Raw genomic sequence first — 19,047 nt, 5'->3', positions numbered from 1 at the left:
CATCACTACTAAAAATACAAAAACTAGCCAGGCGTGGTGGTGGGTGCCTGAGCTGCTCAGGAAGCTAAGGCAGAATCGCTTGAACTCATGAGGTGGAGGTTGCAGTGAGCCAAGATCATGCCACTGCACTCCAGCCTGGCGACAGAGTGAGACTCCAAACCCTGTCTCTACTAAAAATACAATAATCAGCCAGGCGTGGTGGCAGGTGCCTGTAATCCCAGCTAATCGGGAGACTGAGGTAGGAGAATCGCTTGAACCCGGCGAGGTGGAGGTTGCAGTGAGCCAGGGTTGCACCACTGCACTCCAGCCAGGGAGACAGAGCAAGACTCTGTCTCAAAAAATAATAATAATAATAATAGGCCAGGCGCAGTGGCTCATGCCTGTAATCCCAGCACTTTGGGAGGCTGAGGCGGGCAGATCACTTGAGGTTAGGACTTCAAGACCAGCCTGGCCAACACGGTGAAAACCCTTCTTTACTAAAAATACAAAAATTAGCCGAGCGTAGTGGCCCACGCCTATAGTCCCAGCTACCCAGGAGGCTGAGACACAAGAATCACTTGAAACCAGGAGGTAGAGGTTGCAGTGAACAGAGATCATACCACCGTCCTCCAGCCTGGGCAACAGAGCGAGATTCTGTCTCAAAATAACAATAATAATAATAAATTATAATCATGAAGACTATGGAGAGATACAGAAAAATGTTATGTCATAATAAATAAAAAGAAGATTCAAAAGTACATGTATATCATTATTACAAATCTTTACAAATATGCATATGATCTAAGACTGGTGGGAAAAAATTTAAATGTCTGAATTATGAGATTATGGCTGAGTACTTTCTTAAAAACTTTAACATCCATAAATCACACAGTAAAAAGTCGCTATACATAACTAATGATATTTCAGATAGGGGAATCTATTTTGCTTTCTTTACTAACTCCATTTGTGGACACAATTATCTTACCTTTCCTTTGCAAGCACAGCAAGTCCCTGTAATAAGATAGGCACAACTGTCTGATCCAGGTAGGCACGAGTTGGCAAAGACTGGAGATCTACCTTTTGCTTTGATGACTTTTCTGCATTAATCTTCTCATTTTCTACTATCCTCTAGTGAATTCAAAAAAACAGTGCATGAACATTTCAAATAACCAGGTTATTTTGAGTGCTAAACAAAACTAATGGAAATACGACACTAATGGAAAAGGCAAATCAATGACTAGAAAGATGGTACTAGACCACAAACTTCTCTGCCCAAAATAAATTCAGACCCATCTTTCAATCTCATTCAAGCTCTTCCTCTCCAAAAGCACCTATTATCTCATTCTTTTAATGTCATGTCTCAAGATCCTACTCTTTCTCCCTTTCCTTCTGACTTTGTAGGAGTAAATACAAATCCTTTTTCTCTTTTTCATGTGAGTATCTTCTTAGAGTGTGTTCCCAAAAAAAAATGGACATGACACCAAACAGCACCAAATCATAGTAAGAAAGCTGGTCACATCAGAGAGAGCAAGCTTCAGGGTCCAAGGCTTATACACTCAAGAGAATACAGCTAAAATTTATTACCATTGTCTTGTATTCACTGTTGTCATTTTTATGGTTACCCTCTATTTATCACAATGAGAATGTTTTTCCCTTTATGTTTCTTTTTTAAAGAAATATATACAGCCTGGACAACTGCAAAATCCAGTCTTTACCAAAAATACAAAAATCAGGCCTGGCACAGGGGCTCACGCCTGTAATCCCAGCACTTTGGGAGGCCGAGGCGGGTGGATCATGAGATCAGGAGATCAAGACCATCCTGGCTAACACAGTGAAACCCCATCTCTACTAAAAATACAAAAAATTCACCAGGCATGGTGGCAGGCGCCTGTAGTCCCAGTTACTCAGGAGGCTGAAGCAGGAGAATGGCGTGAACCCGGGAGGCGGAGCTTGCAGTGAGCCGAGATCGCGCCACTGCACTCCAGCCTGGGCAACAGAACGAGACTCAGTCTCAAAAAAAAAAAAAAAAATTATCCAGGCGTGGTAGTGCGTGCCTGTAGCCCCAGCTACTCAGGAGCCTGAGGTGGGAGGATCACTTGAGCCCAGGAGACGGAGGTTGCAGAGTGACGAGATCATGCCACTGCACTCTAGCCTGACCAACAAAGCAAGGCCCTATCTCTAAATAAATAAATAAATCCATGATTTTTAAAAATGAACAGGTTCAAGAAAATACATTATGTAAATAATAACCCCAAAATGAAGAGAATTATTAACAGAAAAAATCATTAATGTCACATTTAAATGAATGAAGTTTTCCCCATTCTGGCAGGTAACACTAAAAAACAATAATTATAATTAAAAATAAATGAAGTTTAAAAAATAACAAGTTATTTTTTAACAACAACTTCACAAGTTATATTTTCAACTTCACAACTTTTGGAGCTATCAAATAGATTTGACTGACATTCAGAGCATTAAAAAGTAACTTATTGCTTCCACCACACTCACATTTTTAAAACTAATGTATTAAAAAATTTTGCGGCCAGGCACGGTGGCTGACGCCTGTAAACCCAGCACTTTCGGAGGCCAAGGCAGGCTGACCACAAGGTCAGGAGTTCAAGACAGCCTGGCCAATATGGTGAAACCCCGTCTCTACTAATAATACAAAAATCAGGCGGGCGTGGTAGTGCGCACCTGTACTCCCAGCTACTCGGGAAGCTGAGGCAGAAGACTCGCTTGAACCCGGGAGGTGGAGGTTGCAATGAGCCGAGATCACACCACTACACTCCAGCCTGGGCGACAAAGACTCCGTCTCAAAAAAATAAATAAAAATAAAAATAAAAAATAAAAAAACTAGACGGGCATGGTGGTGCACACCTGTAATGCCAGCTACTTAAGAAGCTGAAACACGAAAATCACTTGTACCCAGGAGGCAGAGGTTGCAGTGAGCTGAGGTCATGCCACTGCACTCCAGCCTGGGTAACACAGCAAGATTCCGTCTCAAAAAGAAAAAACAAAGGCCGGGCACGGTGGCTCACACCTGTAATCCCAGCACTTTGGGAGGCCCAAGAGGGCGGATCACGCGGTCAGGTGTTCGATACCAGCCTGACCAACATGGTGGAACCCCGTCTCTACTAAAAATACAAAAATTAGCTGGGCGTAGTAGTGCGCACCTGTAATCCCACTTACTCAGGAGGCTGAGGCAGGAGAATCGCTTGATCCCGGGAGGCAGAGGTTGCAGTGAGCCAAGACTGCACCACTGCACTCCAGCCTGGGTGACAGAGCGAGACTCTGTCTCAAAAAAATAAAAAATAAAAAAATAAATGAAAGAGACAAAAAAAAATAAGAAATGGCTCTAAAAGGACAAAACAGTATTCTTAAGAGCACTTTCATTTAAATGAACTTTTGCTTCAATCATACTCAAACTAGATATAAAAGAGTCGACAAAGAAAAATTTTTCTACTTTTAATTTTATTTTGGTAAAAGTGAGAAAAAACCTTTAATCACATTATCTGTAACATATAGCATGGTTTCCAAAGACACTTCCCATAACTATGTCAGACAACTTCTGCTTATGATTTTTCAATCTAATTTTGGAATTAAAAGATAATTTTCTATTAAATACAAAGTTTTTTAATCTATAAAATACTATTCATTTGTCCATGGACTAAAAATTTTATTTTTCATTAGTAAATTTCAACAGATAATTAGCACACCATCATTTCAGAAATTCTAACTGAGCCTTTGTAAAAGTTCAGCTTTCCATTGCAGAAAACACTATACAACTTCATTATTTCTGAAAACTGACAGTATCATCTTGAATGAATTTTCATCCCCTAAATCAAAATCTCCTATGTTCAAAACTTCACATTGATCACAACAAAGACAATGCGGCAAACTTCAAAATCTCACAGTGTATTTCCTAAAAACAGTCCTAACTTCCAGTCACAGTATACGTATACAATAAAAACTACTCGGGGCCAGGCACAGTGGCTCACATCTGTAATCCCAGTACTTTGGGAAGCCAAGACAGGAGGACTGCTTGAGCACAGGAGTTTGAAACCAGCTTGAGCAACATAGTGAGACCCTGTTATCATTTTTTAAAAAATAATTTTAGGCCGGGCACAGTGGCTCACGCCTATAATCCCAGCACTTTAGGAGGCCGAGGCAGGTGGACCACGAGGTCAGGAGTTCGAGACCAGCCTGACCAATATGGTGAAACCCCGTCTCTACTAAAAATACAAAACTTATCTGGGCGTGGTGGCAGGCGCCTGTAATCCCAGCTATTCAGGAGGACGAAGCAGGAGAATTGCTTGAACCCTGGAGGCGGAGGTTGCAGTGAGCCAAGATTGCGCCACTGCACTGTAGCCTGGGCAACAGAGTGAGACTCCATCTCAAAAAAATAATAATAACTTTTTTTTAATTTTTGGCAGGGCGCGGAGGCTCATGCCTGTAATCCCAGTACTTTGGGAGGCCGAGGCAGGTGGATCACCTGAGGTCAGGAGTTCCAGACCAGCCTGCCCAACATGGTGAAACTCCGCCTCTACTAAAAATACAAAAATTAACCAGGCGTGGTGGCACGCACCTGTAATCCCAGGTACTCGGGAGGCTGAGGCAGGAGAATTGCTTGAACCTGGGAGATAGAGGTTGCAGTGAGCCGAGATCGCACCATTGCACTCCAGCCTGGGCGACAGAGAAAGGCTCTGTCTCAAAAAAGGAAAAACAATTTTAACTTGTGAGTTACATGACATTACAATGCCTACAATAGGAAAGCCAATAAGAAAGAGCAATGCGGCCGGGCGTGGTGGCTCACGCCTGTAATCCCAGCACTTTGGGAGGCCAAGGCAGGCGAATCATTTGGGGTTAGGAGTTCAAGAACAGCCTGACCAACATGGAGAAACCGCAACTCTATTAAAAATACAAAACTAGCCAGGCATGGTGGCACATGCCTGTAATCCCAGCTACTCGGGAGGCTAAGGCAGGAGAATCACTTGAACTTGGGAGGCAGAGGTTGCGGTGAGCCGAGATCGCACCACTGCACTCCAGCCCGGCAACAAGAGCAAAACTCCGTCTCAAAACAAACAAAAATAAAGAGCAATGCCTAAGCAACTCCTATAACTCCTGTAATAAATTTCTTAACCAAATCCTCCCGTTTATTTCATTTGAACATTTACAAATTATCTACTATGTGCCAATTGTGGTGCTCAATTTCACTTAAGTCAAAATCTTGAACTAACCTAAAAATAGATATATCCAAACTACCACAAACAAACAAGGAGCTGGTAAGACAGTGTAGAACAGTGATCACAAAAAGGGGAGAAATTAGGTGAGTACTATGACTGTCCCAGCTTATTGCTTTCTGCTTGGAGAACTTACAGGATGCAGTGTAGGGAGAGAGAACGTGAACAGAGCCTAGTAGTCTCCCTGAGTTGAGAAGACAGTTGAAAATTCTGGGAGACCAAAACAACTAAAATTTGCAAGGCAGAGCACTGAAGAGAAGAAAGGCGCATGAAGACAAGAACTACACAGAAAGAGACTAAAGATATTGCCTTCCAGTCTTCAGGTGAATACTTATCAATAGATGGATATAAGTCAACTACCCAAGGCCAGGGAAACAGCCATCTTGTGTTAGTCCATTTGCATTGCTATAAAGAAATACCTGAGGGTGGGTAATTTATAAAGAAAAGAGGTTTATTTGGCCACAGTTCTGCAAGCTACACAAGCATGGCGCCAGCATCTGCTTCTTGTGAGGGCTTCAGGGAGCAATGAATCGTGACAGAGAGGGAAGGGGAACTGGTGTGTCACATAACAAGAGAGGGAGCAAGAGAGAAAGGAGTAGGTGCCAGGCTCTTTTTAACAATCAGATCTCATGGTAACTAATAGAGTAAGAACTAACTCATTACCAAAAGATGGCACCATGCCATTCATGAGGTATTTGCCCCCATGACCCAAACACCTACCACTAGGCCCCACCTCCAACACTGGGGGTCACATTTCAACATGAGATTTGGAAGGGACAAATATCCAAACTATATTACACCAGGAGGAACAAACCTTGTAGCTCACACAGGCTGGAAACAGTTTGTGTTCCAGTGACAGAGGGGGAGAAAATCTCATAATACGCTGGCCGCAGTGACTCACACCTGTAATCCCAGCACTTTGGGAGGCCAAGGCAGGTGGATCACCTTAGGTCAGGAGTTTGAGACCATCCTGGCCAACATGGTAAAACCCCGTCTCTACTAAAAATACAAAAATTCGGCAGGCGTGGTGGCACATGCCTGTAATTCCAGCTACTTGGGAGGCTGAGGCAGGAGAGTCACTTGAACCCAGGAGGTGGAGGTTGCATTGACCCAAGATCGCGCCACTTCCAGCCTGGGCGACAAGAGCAAAACTCCATCTCAGAAAAGAAAAATAAAAAAAGGTAAATCGCTTGAACCCGGGAAGCAGAGGTTGCAGTGAGCCAAGAGCACGCCACTACACTCCAGCCTGGGCGACAGAGCGAGACTCCATCTCAAAAAAAAAAAAAAAAAAAAAAAAATTATAATGTATTCCTGCCAGGCATGGTGGCACACACCTCTAGTCCCAACTACTCAGGAGGCTGAAGTGGGAGGATCACTTAAGACCAGGAGTTTGAGGCTACAGTGAGCTATGATCATGCCACTGTACCCCAGCCTGGGTGAAAGAGCAAAACTCGGTCTTAAAAACAAAAATTAAATAAATAAATAAATAAATAAATAAACAAAAACATTTGGCCGGGCACGGTGGCTCACGCCTGTAATCCCAGCACTTTGGGAGGCCGAGGCGGGTGGATCACGAGGTCAGGAGATCAAGACCATCCTGGCCAACATGGTGAAACCTCATCTCCACTAAAATACAAAAAATTAGCCAGGTGTGGTGGCTCCCAGCTACTTGGGAGGCTGAGGCAGGGGAATTGCTTGAACCCAGGAGGCGGAGATTGTAGTGAGCCAAGATTGCGCCACTGCACACCAGCCTGGCGACAGAGCAAGACTTCATCTCATTGAAAAAAAAAAAAAACATTTATAATATATTCTATATGTTCACAATAGAAAAAAGCATAAGTAGGCCAGGTACAGTGGCTCACACCTGTAATCCCAGCACTTTGGGAGGCTGAGGCAGGCAGATTACTTAAGGCCAGCAGTTTGACAAACACAGTGAAACCCCGCCTCTACTAAAAATACAAAAATTAGCAGGGCACGGTAGCGGGTGCCTATAATCCCAGATACTTAGGAGGCTGAGACATGAGAATCACTTCAACCCGGAAGGCAGAGGTTACAGTAAGCCGAGATCACGCCATTGCACTCCAACCCGGCGACAGAGAAAGACTCAGTCTTGGAAAAAAAAAAAAAAAAAAAAAAAGAAAAGGAAAAAAGGATAAGTAAACTGATCTTTTTTTCTTTTCTGAGACAGGGTCTCACTCTGTCACCCACCCTGCAGTGCACTGGCATGATCCTGGTTCACTCCAGCCTTGGCCTCCCAGGCTCAAGCAATCCTCCCACCTCAGTCTCCTGAGTAGCTGGTACTATAGGCACACACCACCATACCCAGCTAATTTTTTTTTTTTAGATGGGGTCTCACTATGTTGCCTAGGCTGGTCTTAAACTCCTAGATTCAAGGAATCCTCCCACCTTGGCCTCCCAAAGGGCTGGGATTACAGGCATGAGTCACGTCCCATGGCAAAATATTTTTTTAAATAATGGCTGAAATTCTTCCAAATTTGATGAAAATTCTAAACCACAGATCCAAGAAGCTCAATGAATCCTAAGCAGAAGCATTAAAAGAAAAAAACTGGCCGGGCGCGGTGGCTCATGCCTGTAATCCCAGCACTCTGGGAGGCCAAGGTTGGCAGATCACGAGGTCAGGAGATCAAGACCATCCTGGCTAACATGGTGAAACCCAGTCTCTACTAAAAATACAAAAAAATTAGCCGGGCGTGGTGGTGGGTGCCTGTAGTCCCACCTACTCGGGAGGCTGAGGCAGGAGAATGGTGTGAACCCAGGAGACAGAGCTTGCAGTGAGCCGAGATTGCACCACTGCACTCTAGCCTGGGAGACAGAGCGAGACTCTGTCTCAAAAAAAAAGAAAAAAAACTACACCAAGACACACCACAACCAAATAACTTTAAAACACTGATATAAAGAAAATCTCACAAGTAGCAAGAGAGAAGACATTATTTATTGAGGAGCAAAGATAGGAACGATAGCAAGCTTCTTTTCAGAAACAATGTCTGCCAGAAGACTGTGAAGCAAATCTACAACTAGCAAAAATATCTTCTAAAAACAAGGGCAAAATAATGAGTTTTTCAGACATTCAGAAGCTGAATTTCTTACCAGCTGATGTGAACTACAAGAAATGTTCAAGGAAGCCCTTTGGGCAGGAGGAAAATGATACCTTTTGGAAAGATGAAAATCTAGACCTACACAAAAGAATGAAGATCTCCAGAAATGGTCAATATGTGGATAAATGTAAAATTCTCCTTTTTTTGTATTGTTTACATATCTTCAAAGTACATATCTTTTTTGCTTTTGAGACAAGTTCTCGCTGTCTCACTCAGGATGGTGTGCAGTGGTGCAATTAGGGCTCACTGCAGCTTCGGCCTCCCGGGCTCAAGTGATCCTCCCGCTTCAGCCTCCCAAGTAGCTGGGGACTGTAGGCACATACCGTCACACCCGGCTAATTTTTCTATTTTTTTGTAGAGACAGGGTTTGTAGGCTGGTTTCAAACTCCTGAGCTCAAGCAATTTACCAGCCACCATGCCCAGCCAACTTTTTTTTTTTTTTTTTTTTTTGAGACAGAGTCTCACTCTGTCACCCAGGCTGGAGTGCAGTGGCACAATCTCGGCTCACTGCAACCTCTGCCTCCGGGGTTCAAGCAATTCTCCTGCCTCAGCCTCCTGAGTAGCTGAGATTACAGGCGCTCGCCACCACGCCTGGCTAATTTTTGTATTTTTAGTAGAGACACGGTTTCACCATGTTGGCCAGGCTTGAATTCCTCACCTCAAGTGATCTACCCACCTCGGCCTCCCAAAGTGCTGGGATTACAAGCATGAGCCACCACGCCCAGCCTGTATGCTTTATTAAAAAAAAAACAAGACATGTGTGATTCAGTTTGAATAAATGGGAGTAACAGCATTTCTAAGCACAGTAATAATAGTAATAGCTGTTAATATTTTTTTAGCCTTGGCCAGGCGTGGTGGCTCACGCTTATAATCCCAGCACTTTGGGAGGCCAAGGTGGGCAGATCACGAGGTCAAGAGATAGAGACCATCTAGCTAACACAGTGAAACCCCGTCTCTACTAAAAAAAAAAAAAAATACAAAAAATTAGCCGGGCATGGTGGCAGGTGCCTGTAGTCCCAGCTACTCGGGAGGCTGAAGCACGAGTGAGCCGAGATCGCGCCACTGCACTCCAGCCTGGACGACAGATGGAGACTCCGTTTCAAAAAAAAAAAATATTCTAATATTTTACTATCTGCCACACACACTCTTAAGTAATTTGCCTGTATCTTCAGCCCCATAAGGCTCAGAGAAGTTCAGTAACTTGTTCAAGATCACCAGAAAGTATGTTGGGAGCTGTATTTTCAACCTAGGCAGGTTGAAATTTTTGCAGTAGAATTAAGTTGTATTGCTAATTTTCTTTTTTTTTTTTTTTTTTTTTTTTAACAAAGCCTCGCTCTATCACCCAGGATGGAGTGTGCAGTGGCATGATCTCGGCTCACTGCAACCTCCACCTCTCGGGTTCAAGCGATTCGAGATTCTCCTGCCTCAGCCTCCCGAGTAGCTGGGATTAGCAGAGACGAGGTTTCACCATGTTGGCGAGGCTGGTCTGGAACTCCCGACCTCAGGTGATCAGCTCGCCTTGGCCCTCAAAGTGCTGGAATTACAAGGGTGAGCCACCGCGTCCGGCCTTATTTGGGGGGGGGGGGGGGGCGGGGGGAGGGGAATACGGACAGGGTCACATGCTGACACCCAGGCTGGAGCGCAGTGGTGCAATCATAGCTCACTGCAGCCTCAACCTCCCCAGCTCCAGCAATCCTCTCACTTCAGCCCAGAAGTTACTGAACTCTAAAAAGAAATAAATATTTATTAAATGTTGACTCCACCAGCTCACTATTCTGCTACAAAGACCAACAGGTTTCCTAATTTTATTTTTTACATTTTTTTTTTTTTTTTTGAGACGGAGTCTCACTCTGCCGCCCAGGCTGTAGTGCAGTGGCGCGATCTCGGCTCACTGCAACCTCAGTCTTCCAGATTCAAGCGATTCTCTGGCCTCAGCCACCCGAACAGATAGGATTACAGTCATACACCATCATGCCCGGCTAATTTTTGTATTTTTAGTAGAGACGGGGTTTCACCATGTTGGTCAGGCTGGTCTGGAACTCCTGACCTCAGGTGATCCGCCAACCTTGGCGTCCCAAAGTGCTGGGATTACAGGCGTGGGCCATCGCGCCCGGCGAAGGGTTTCTTAACTTTAATATGCGGTTTTTAAGTAGCAACATCCCAAAAGATCGATTAAAAGCCACCAAGCAAAATGATTCAGACAGTATCCCTCAAGAATATATTTCGTAATAAAAGTTAAATCCTTTGACTCAAACCTAATTTGTACGTCTGTACACCAAGAAGCATTAGTACTGCTAATAAAACAAGCTACCCATAACTTGATACTATTCAGTTCACGATAACAAAGTTTTCCCTTGTGCATAGCAACCTAGTAAAAGCAGATCCCAAGTTTTCTCCAGTTCGCAAGAGACAACACAGATGAAGCATAGGAACTTGGCGAGTTACCTCAACGTTGTCTGTGAGACCGTACTCAGAGTGAGGATTTTCTGCAACCTAGAAAACAAAACACCGGTCACAGATATAAGTCCCCCCTTTCTCGCTGCCTCCCTGCACACCGCCACCCTGAATCCACGGCCTCCTGATACCTGCGTTTGTCCCTCCAGCATCTGCTCTGGCTCCATGGCGGACCCTGCAAGTCACAGTCCCCGGATACCAGTCTTGGAAAACAAGAAGAGCCGCGAGTTACCTAGGAGATTTCAACACGAAGACGCCAGGATGGAGTGCAGCCCAGCCCCCGACCCCGCCCCTCACCCCCACCTGGGCGCGGGAGCACCACAAGCAGTAGAGCAGCAGAGTGGGACAGTCCACGACTGGGCGCCTACATGGGGTCTGGAAACTCTACGACAGTCCCAAGTACCTAGAATAAGTGAGAAAGCGGGGGAAAGGGACCTGATTACCCGCGCCCAAGCCGTTCGTTCTTAAGAGCCCTGCACCGCGCCACCAGCTCCCAGCACAAACAGCTCCGGCCGTAAGTGACGGCTGTCGCACGACTGCCGCGCCTGCGCAGAACCTCCCGGCGGACAAGAGGCTGGGAGGCGCTCAGACCCGTCGTCAGTCCCCGAGGCTCTCTGCCGTCCGCGTGAGTCCTGGCCAAGGTCTGGCCTCGGAAGCTACGAGCTACAATCTTTCTTCATTCTACCCACCCACGAAGAGCGCCACCCCAGCTGCAGACGAAGTGACCAGCCCAGTTGGAAGGGGCTCGGCCGGATCAAACCTCGGTGCTTCCTCAAAGCATCTGCCGAAGCTCTTCCTCGACCAACTGAACTTCCTCACTGAGTGGTTCTTACTAGAAAATTATAAGCCCAGTTTGACAGTCTCTGAAAGAATGTCAGAGTTTTACTGTAAAGCCAAAGATGGGGGAAGAAGCAGTTTTGGGGGTTTCCTGATCAGCTTTTATTCAAGCCCTTAAATCTGTGAATTTGCGATGTTAATGCCACCTTACATTTGTATTAGATTAGCAGTATGCAACTGGCTTTCCAAACCGTGGTCCTACTGATAGTAATGTAGTTGTAAAACGTACATAGGATAATTTGCCTCCTACACAGTATGTAAATAGCAAAGAACATCTCTTTACTTGGATTTTTTAAAATTCCAATAAATTCAATTTATTTTAATGTAAACAAAAGTGATAACACGCAAACTTCCTGCCTTTGACACAATTCTATTTGTAATTGCACTTTGTAATATGAAAACTTGAAAACATTTGGAGTAAATGATGGCATAACAATATGGTGGAATATAAGCCATTAAAATTAAAAATTGTGACTACATATACAGAAATATGATATACCATTGAGTTTTACTTCCAGCTGGAGTTAGACTACAACTTAATATTGCTACTCTAAAAAATCACGGATACAGATCTAAAGTAAATAAAATTTGGTTAAGAGCTAGACATATAAGTAAGTTTTTAAAGTTTTGCAGTGTATACTTAAATAGTATTGTGATTGGTGACAGCTGTCATGTGGAACTTTGAAGATTTTTCATGTAATGCTGATGCAAACGTGTATGCATATGTGCAGGATGTATAAATTGCCTAGTAGATATATTAACTCAAATTAAGATTAAATGCTTTTCAAGAGTGTGAAATAAAAAGGGCATACATACAAGTAGAGAATGATTAGAGAATGATTGAGACTTTTTTTTTTTTTTTTTGAGACAGAGTCTCACTCTGTGGCCAGGCTGGAGTGCAGTGGCGTGATCCCGGCTCACTACAACCTCCGATTCCCTGGTTCAAGCGATTCCCCTGCCTCAGCTTCCTCCTGAGTAGCTGGGATTACAGGCACGCGCCACCACGCCTAGCTATTTTGTGTGTGTGGGCGTGTTTTGTTTTTGTTTTTGTTTCCAGACGGAGTCTCACTCTGTCGCCAGGCTAGAGTGCAGTGACCCTCTTTTTTTTTTATTTTTTTTTTGGCTCACTGCAACTTCCACCTCCCGGGTTCAAGCAATTCTCCTGCCTCAGCCTCCCAAGTAGCTGGGACTATAGACGCGCGCTACCACACCCAGCTAATTTTTGTATTTTTAGTAGGGACAGGGTTTCACCATGTTGGCCAGGATGGTCTCGATCTCTTGACCTCGTGATCCGCCTGCCTCGGACTCCCAAAGTGCTGGGATTACGGGCGTGAGACACCGCACCCGGCATATTTTTGTGTTTTTAATAGAGACAGGGTTTCACCATGTTGGTCAGGCTGGTCTCAAACTCCTGACCTCATGATCCGCCCACCTCAGCCTCCCAAAGTGCTGAGATAACAGGCATGAGCCACTGCGCCCAGCCCCTAATTTACATTTTCTAAGTACTGACAGTTTTGGTAAAGTAGTAAACTAGAAGAGCTCCTTCAGGGCAGGGGACCATGTCTTAGATACCTTTATACTTCACAACATGCTTAATACATTGTAGGTGCAGAATACATATTAAGTTGGGCTGGTTCATAGTCAAAATTTGATATTAATATATGCACTGATACTTCGAAAGCAAAAAGAGAAAAGACATAAAAATGTTTACTGAAGGGAGCAGCACAGAATAATTAGCTATCATCCAGGTTTCCATCTATCTAGGTAAGAGATACTGATGTGATTTACCAAAAAGCTTCACTGAAGTTTTTGCATTTAAAACTTACTAATTGATAGCGGGTCGTGATGCACATGCCTGTAGTTCCAGCTACTTGGAAGCTGAGGCAGGAGGATTGCTTGAGCCTGGGAGGTGGAGGCTGCAGTAAGCTGTGATGACAGACCAAGACCCTGTCTCAGAAAAAGAAATAGAGCTGGGTGTGATGGCTTACGCCTGTAATCCTAGTACTTTGGGAGGCCAAGGCCAGGAGTTCACAACGAATCTGACCAACATGGCAAGATCCCCGTCTGCAATTTTTTTTAATGATTAAAGAAATTATTTTTTAAACGAAGAAATAGGAAGTATAAAATTAATTGAAGATACTGCAGAATGCTGAGTTTTAATGTGAAATTATTCTAAAGATGACTTGGAAACATGATTGTAACAGAAATTTGCAGTAATGTGTACTGTCTGGAGAGGGGTAAATTAAAAGAATGAGAAGACAGCCTGGGCAATATAGTAAGAACTCGTCTCTACAAAAAAATTAAAAATCGTCTGAGTGTGGTGATGCATACCTGTAGTCCCAGCTACTCAGAGGCAAAGATTGGAGGATCACATGAACCCAGGGAGGTTGAGACATAAACTATAATCACACCACTGCACTCCAGCCTAGGCGACAGAGCAAGACCCTGTCTCAGAAGAAAATAGAAAATGAGAAGAACATTTAACTCTTATTTGGACTTCCACCAAATTTTGTTCAGGACTTCTTTCATCAGCTTCCTACACAGCCATTTATAGTACTTACCTCATTCTGCTTTATATTTTGCTTATGTGTAAACACAATTAGATTTTGAGTTGTTTAAAGGCAAAGACTTTATTCTTTTTTTTTTTTTTTTTTTTTGAGATAGAGTTTCACTCTGTCGTCCAGGCTGGAGTGCAGTGGCGTGATCTCAGCTCACTGCAAGCTCTGCCTCCTAGGTTCACGCCATTCTCCTGCCTCAGCCTCCCAAGTAGCTGGGACTACAGGTGCCTGCCACCACGCCTGGGTAATTTTTTGTATTTTTAGTAGAGATGGGGTTTCACTGTGTTAGCCAGGATGGTCTTGATCTCCTGACCTCGTGATCTGCGCATCTCGGCCTCCCAAAGTGCTGGGATTACAGGCATGAGCCACCGCGTCCGGCTATTCTTTATTTTTTTAATGATTCAAGGATTTATTAAGTCATACATACAAAAGATAGTGCTAATTGCATTACCAAAAGATTAATATAAAAACACTCCACAATTCTGCAACTGTCCATTTAAAACATTTTGTTCCTGACTGGGCGCGGTGGCTCATGCTTATAAGGCACTTGGGAGGCAGAGGCTAATGGATCACCTGAGGTCAGGAGTTCGAGACCAGCCTGGCCAATATGGTGAAACCTTGTCTCTACTAAAAATACAAAAAATTAGCTGGGTGTGGTGGCTCATGCCCATAATCTCAGCCACTCCGGAGGCTGAGGCAGGAGAATCCCGTGAGCCCGGGAGGCGGAGGTTGCGGTGAACCGAGATCATGCCACTGCACTTCAGTCTGGGCGACAGAGCAAGACTCCATCTCAAAAAAAAAAAAAAATTGTTCTAGTGGTTGAAAGGTCCAATGTTGTATTCTTGCCAGCGAGTTAAATTGTACAGAACAAGCCAGGCACAGTGGCTCCCATGTGGTAATCCCAACACCAAATCAGGTAAATTGTTTGAGTCCAGGAGTTTGAGACCAATCTGGAAAACATGGTGAAAACCCATCTCTACAGAAAAATACAAAAATTAGCCGGGTGTGGACCTGTAGTCCCAGCTACTTGGGACACTGAAGTGGGAAGATTGCATGAGCCCAGGAGGCGGAGGTTACAGTGAGCCAAGATCGCGCCATTGCACTCCAGCCTGGGCAACAGAGTGAGACCCTGTCTCAATTAAAAACATATATTTGTCCTACAGAAAATCATGAAGACTGCACAGTTTACAGAATCTTACAGACCCAAAGGGACATTGTCAGGCAAAACAACTACAGGAGGTGTGTATCCACGTGGGTGAGGTAAAGAGACGGTCAATATTAGTCAAATGACAGTGTCGGTAATCCAGCAACAGAGTGATGTTAAGAAAGTTCATAGTTTAATAACAATATCTAAAATATTTTGAAAACTGCAAAGCTGCAACACATGATTTTTACACCTAGTTACTACAAAACTCAGGAAAGTACTTACTAGCTTTGAATAAAGTAACACGGAAAGCACTTTTACTAAATTACAAAAAAAATTCTAACGCATTATCAGAAAGATTTTATAATACAAGGAGGCATATTGCTCAGTAAGAAAGGGCTCTATAAGAAAAGCAACGGCCAGGTGCGGTGGCTCACGCCTGTAATCCCAGCACTTTGGGAGGCCGAGGCGGGCAGATCACGGGGTCAAGAGATCGAGACCATCCTGGCTAACAAAAAATTAGCCGGGCATGGTGGCGGGTGCCTGTAGTCCCAGCTACTCAGGAGGCTGAGGCAGGAGAATGGCGTGAACCCAGGAGGCGGAGGTTGCAGTGAGCCGAGATTGTGTCACTGCACTCCAGCCTGGCGACAGAGTGAGACTCTGTCAAAAAAAAAAAAAAAAAAAAAATCACTATGAAATCAAAAAGACTCATCCAAAGAACTGAAATGTTACACCCAATCTATTGTGATATACAGTACCATGTTATGTCATGAACATGTGCTGATGAATTACTAGTGCTTTAAATGGCAATGTTTCATTAACCAGGCTGTTCTGCTTTACATATCTGAAAATTACTTACAAAGTATCTGTATCTCCTGGCCCAGTGCAGTGGCTCAGGCTGTAATCCTAGCATTTTGGGAGGCTGAGGCGGGTGGCCCACCAGAGGTCAGGAGTTCGAGACCAGCCTGGCCAACACAGCAAAACCCCGTCTCTACCAAAAATACGAAAGTTAGATGGCCATGGTGGCGTTCGCCTGTAATCCCAGCTACTCGGGAGACTTATGCAGGAGAATCACTTGAACCTGGGAGGCAGAGGTTGCAGTGAGCCAAGATCATGCCACCGCACTCCAGCCTGGGGGACAGAGGCGCCGTCTTAAATAAATAAATAATAAAACCTGGTTCCTTGTTTGCCATGTGGGATTAGGCAAATCTTTTAACTCCTCTGAGCTTCAGGGTTTTTGTTGTTGTTGTTGTTTGTTTTTGAGACGGAGTCTCACTCAATCACCCAGGCTGGAGTGCAGTGGCGCGATCTCGGCTCACTGCAATCTCCACCTCCCGGGTTCGAGCAATTCTCCTGTCTCAGCTTCCCAAGTAGCTGGGACTACAGGCACACACCACCGCAACCGGCATATTTTTGTATTTTTAATAGAGACAGGGTTCCACCATATTAATCAGGCTAATCTCAAACTCCTGACCTCAGGTGATCCACCTGCCTCGGCCTCCCAAAGTGCTGGCATTAAAGGCATGAGCCACCGTGCCCAGCCAAGCTTCAGGGTTTTTTTGCATGTAAAATTGGTATAATTTTTATTTCATAAGGAAGATCAAATGAAATAAGATAGAGGAAACTGAGCCAAGCGCAGTGGCTCATGCCTGTAATCCCAGCACTTTGGGAGGCCGAGGCAGGTGGATTGCTCGACTTCAGGAGTTCAAGACCAGCCTGGGCAACATGGGAAAAACCCATCTCTACTAAAAATATGAAAAATTGGATGGACATAGTAGTGCACGATTGTAGTCCCAGCTACTCAGGGGTGGAAGTGAGAGGATCGCTTGGGAGTCTAGGCTGCCCTGTTCACACCACTGTACTCTAGCCTGGGCAACACAGCGAGACCCTGTCTTGAGAAAAAAAAAAAAAATGAAACTGCTTTGTAAACTGAAGTTACACAAATGTAATTGAAATTCATTTTGTCTTATCTACATTACTTATCAAGCCACTTCATTAGCTTTTTTATTTTATTCATTTATTTATTTATTTTTGAGACAGGATCTCATTCTGTTGCCCAAGCTGGAATATAGTTGTGCAAACTTGGCTCACTGCAACCTTCACCTTCCAGGTTCAATCGATTCTCCTTCCTCAGCCTCTCAAGTAGCTGGGACTACAGGCGCATGCCACCACACCCAGCTGATTTTTGTATTTTTAGTAGAGAGGGGGTTTTCCCATGTTGGCCAGACTGATCTCAAACTCCTGGCCTCAAGCGATTTACCCACCTCGGCCTCCCAAAGTGCTGGGATTACAGCACTTTGTAAACCACCATGCCCGGCCCGTCATTAGCTTTTTACTTTGTTGTTTTAAAATAATTTGCAGGAAAGAAATTGTTCAGAAAAATTAAGAACTTGATCCAGCACCCACCCACACCCACCCATCCCTACCCCACCCCCCAACACTCACATACAAAAATGTATTTGCAAATAAATACCATAGAATTTATTGAGTGTAAATGGGCCCTCTGAGCACAATGTGTGGGGAGGGACACCCAACCACCTCTCAAGAAGACCTAGAAATATATGTTCCAGGTTAGGTAAGTCACTTTCCAGAGAAATAAGAGAAATATCTCTTTGTGGCTAATATTGGAAGGCAACTACTCTACCTGTAGCTCCCTTGTCTCTACTACCAAACAACATGCCCAACCAATCCTACCACCCATCTCAGAAATTTTGGTATATATGGCCAGGCGTGGTGGCTCACGCCTGTAATCCCAGCACTTTGGGAGGCGGAGGTGGGCGGATCACGAGATCAGGAGATCAAGACCATCTTGGCTAACACGGTGAAACCCCATTTCTATTAAAAATACAAAAAAAAAGTAGCCGGGAGTGGTGGCGGGCACCTGTAGTCCCAGCTACTTGGGAGGCTGAGGCAGGAGAATGGTGTGAACCTGGGACGCAGAGCTTGCAGTGAGTGAGATTGTGCCACTGCACTCCAGCCTGGGTGATAGAGCAAGACTCCATCTCAAAAAAAATAAATAAATAAATTTTGGTATATCAAGGAACATACCAAATGGGTTTTTGAAAGGCATGAATATAGTGTGTTCCTTTGATTTTTATGATACACAAGTGATCTCAACAATAAGAATAATAAAACCGGACGCGGTGGCTCACACCTATAATCCCATCGCTCTGGGAGGCCGAGACGGGTGGATCACCTGAGGTCAGGAGTTCCAGACCAGCGTGGCCAACATGGTGAAACCCTGTCTCTACTAAAAATACAAAAAAAAAAAATTGGCTGGGCGTGGCTGCATGCACCTGTAATACCAGTTGCTAAGGAGGCTGAGGCAGGAGAATCACTTGAACCTGGGAGGTGGAGGTTGCAGTGAGCCGAGATTGCAGCACTGCATTCCAGTCTGGGCAACAGAGCAAGACTACATCTCAAGGAAAAAAAAAAAAAAAAGAGAGAGGATAATAAGAATTAATGAAAAGGCAACCTTACTGGCATTTCAAATCCTTAAATTGCCAATTGTTTCTGCCACTTCTCATATGAGGTTACATTTAGATATTTTCCTAAAACGTCCTAATTTTCAGTCTTAATTTTTTAAATGTTTTTTCTATCTTTTTAGAGATGGGTTCTCCATACAATGTCCAGGCTGCAGTGCAATGACTATTCACAGGAGCAATCTTAGAACACTACAACCTGGAACTCCTGGCCTCAAGATATTCTCCTGCCTCAGT

At 44.3% G+C, this 19,047-nt stretch overlaps 1 protein-coding gene across 4 annotated transcripts in view; it reads right to left on the bottom strand.

Annotated features, from left to right (window-relative positions):
- Nucleotides 1-11,351, bottom strand: part of DPY30 (dpy-30 histone methyltransferase complex regulatory subunit) — a 28,233-nt gene extending 16,882 nt beyond the window's left edge. The window contains exons 1-4 of one of the 4 annotated variants that reach the window (XM_063648851.1): nucleotides 11,233-11,351; nucleotides 10,921-10,992; nucleotides 10,781-10,828; nucleotides 965-1,107 (exon numbers count right to left, since the gene is read on the bottom strand). In XM_063648851.1, the coding sequence (XP_063504921.1) occupies nucleotides 965-1,107; nucleotides 10,781-10,828; nucleotides 10,921-10,956 (227 nt within the window). In that variant the 5' untranslated portion in view covers nucleotides 10,957-10,992; nucleotides 11,233-11,351. Of the gene's footprint in view, nucleotides 1-964; nucleotides 1,108-10,780; nucleotides 10,829-10,920; nucleotides 11,022-11,092 lie in introns of all 4 variants that reach the window. The other 3 variants (XM_054473285.2, XM_054473287.2, XM_063648850.1) reach the window with 3 other exon arrangements.
- Nucleotides 11,352-19,047: the final 7,696 nt, after the last annotated feature.

The sequence above is a fragment of the Pongo pygmaeus genome, chromosome 12 (genome assembly GCF_028885625.2).
Source record: "Pongo pygmaeus isolate AG05252 chromosome 12, NHGRI_mPonPyg2-v2.0_pri, whole genome shotgun sequence".
NCBI classification, from domain to species: domain Eukaryota; kingdom Metazoa; phylum Chordata; class Mammalia; order Primates; family Hominidae; genus Pongo; species Pongo pygmaeus.
The sequence above is the reverse complement of the archived record's forward strand: the minus strand, read 5'-3'. Positions and strand labels throughout refer to the sequence as shown.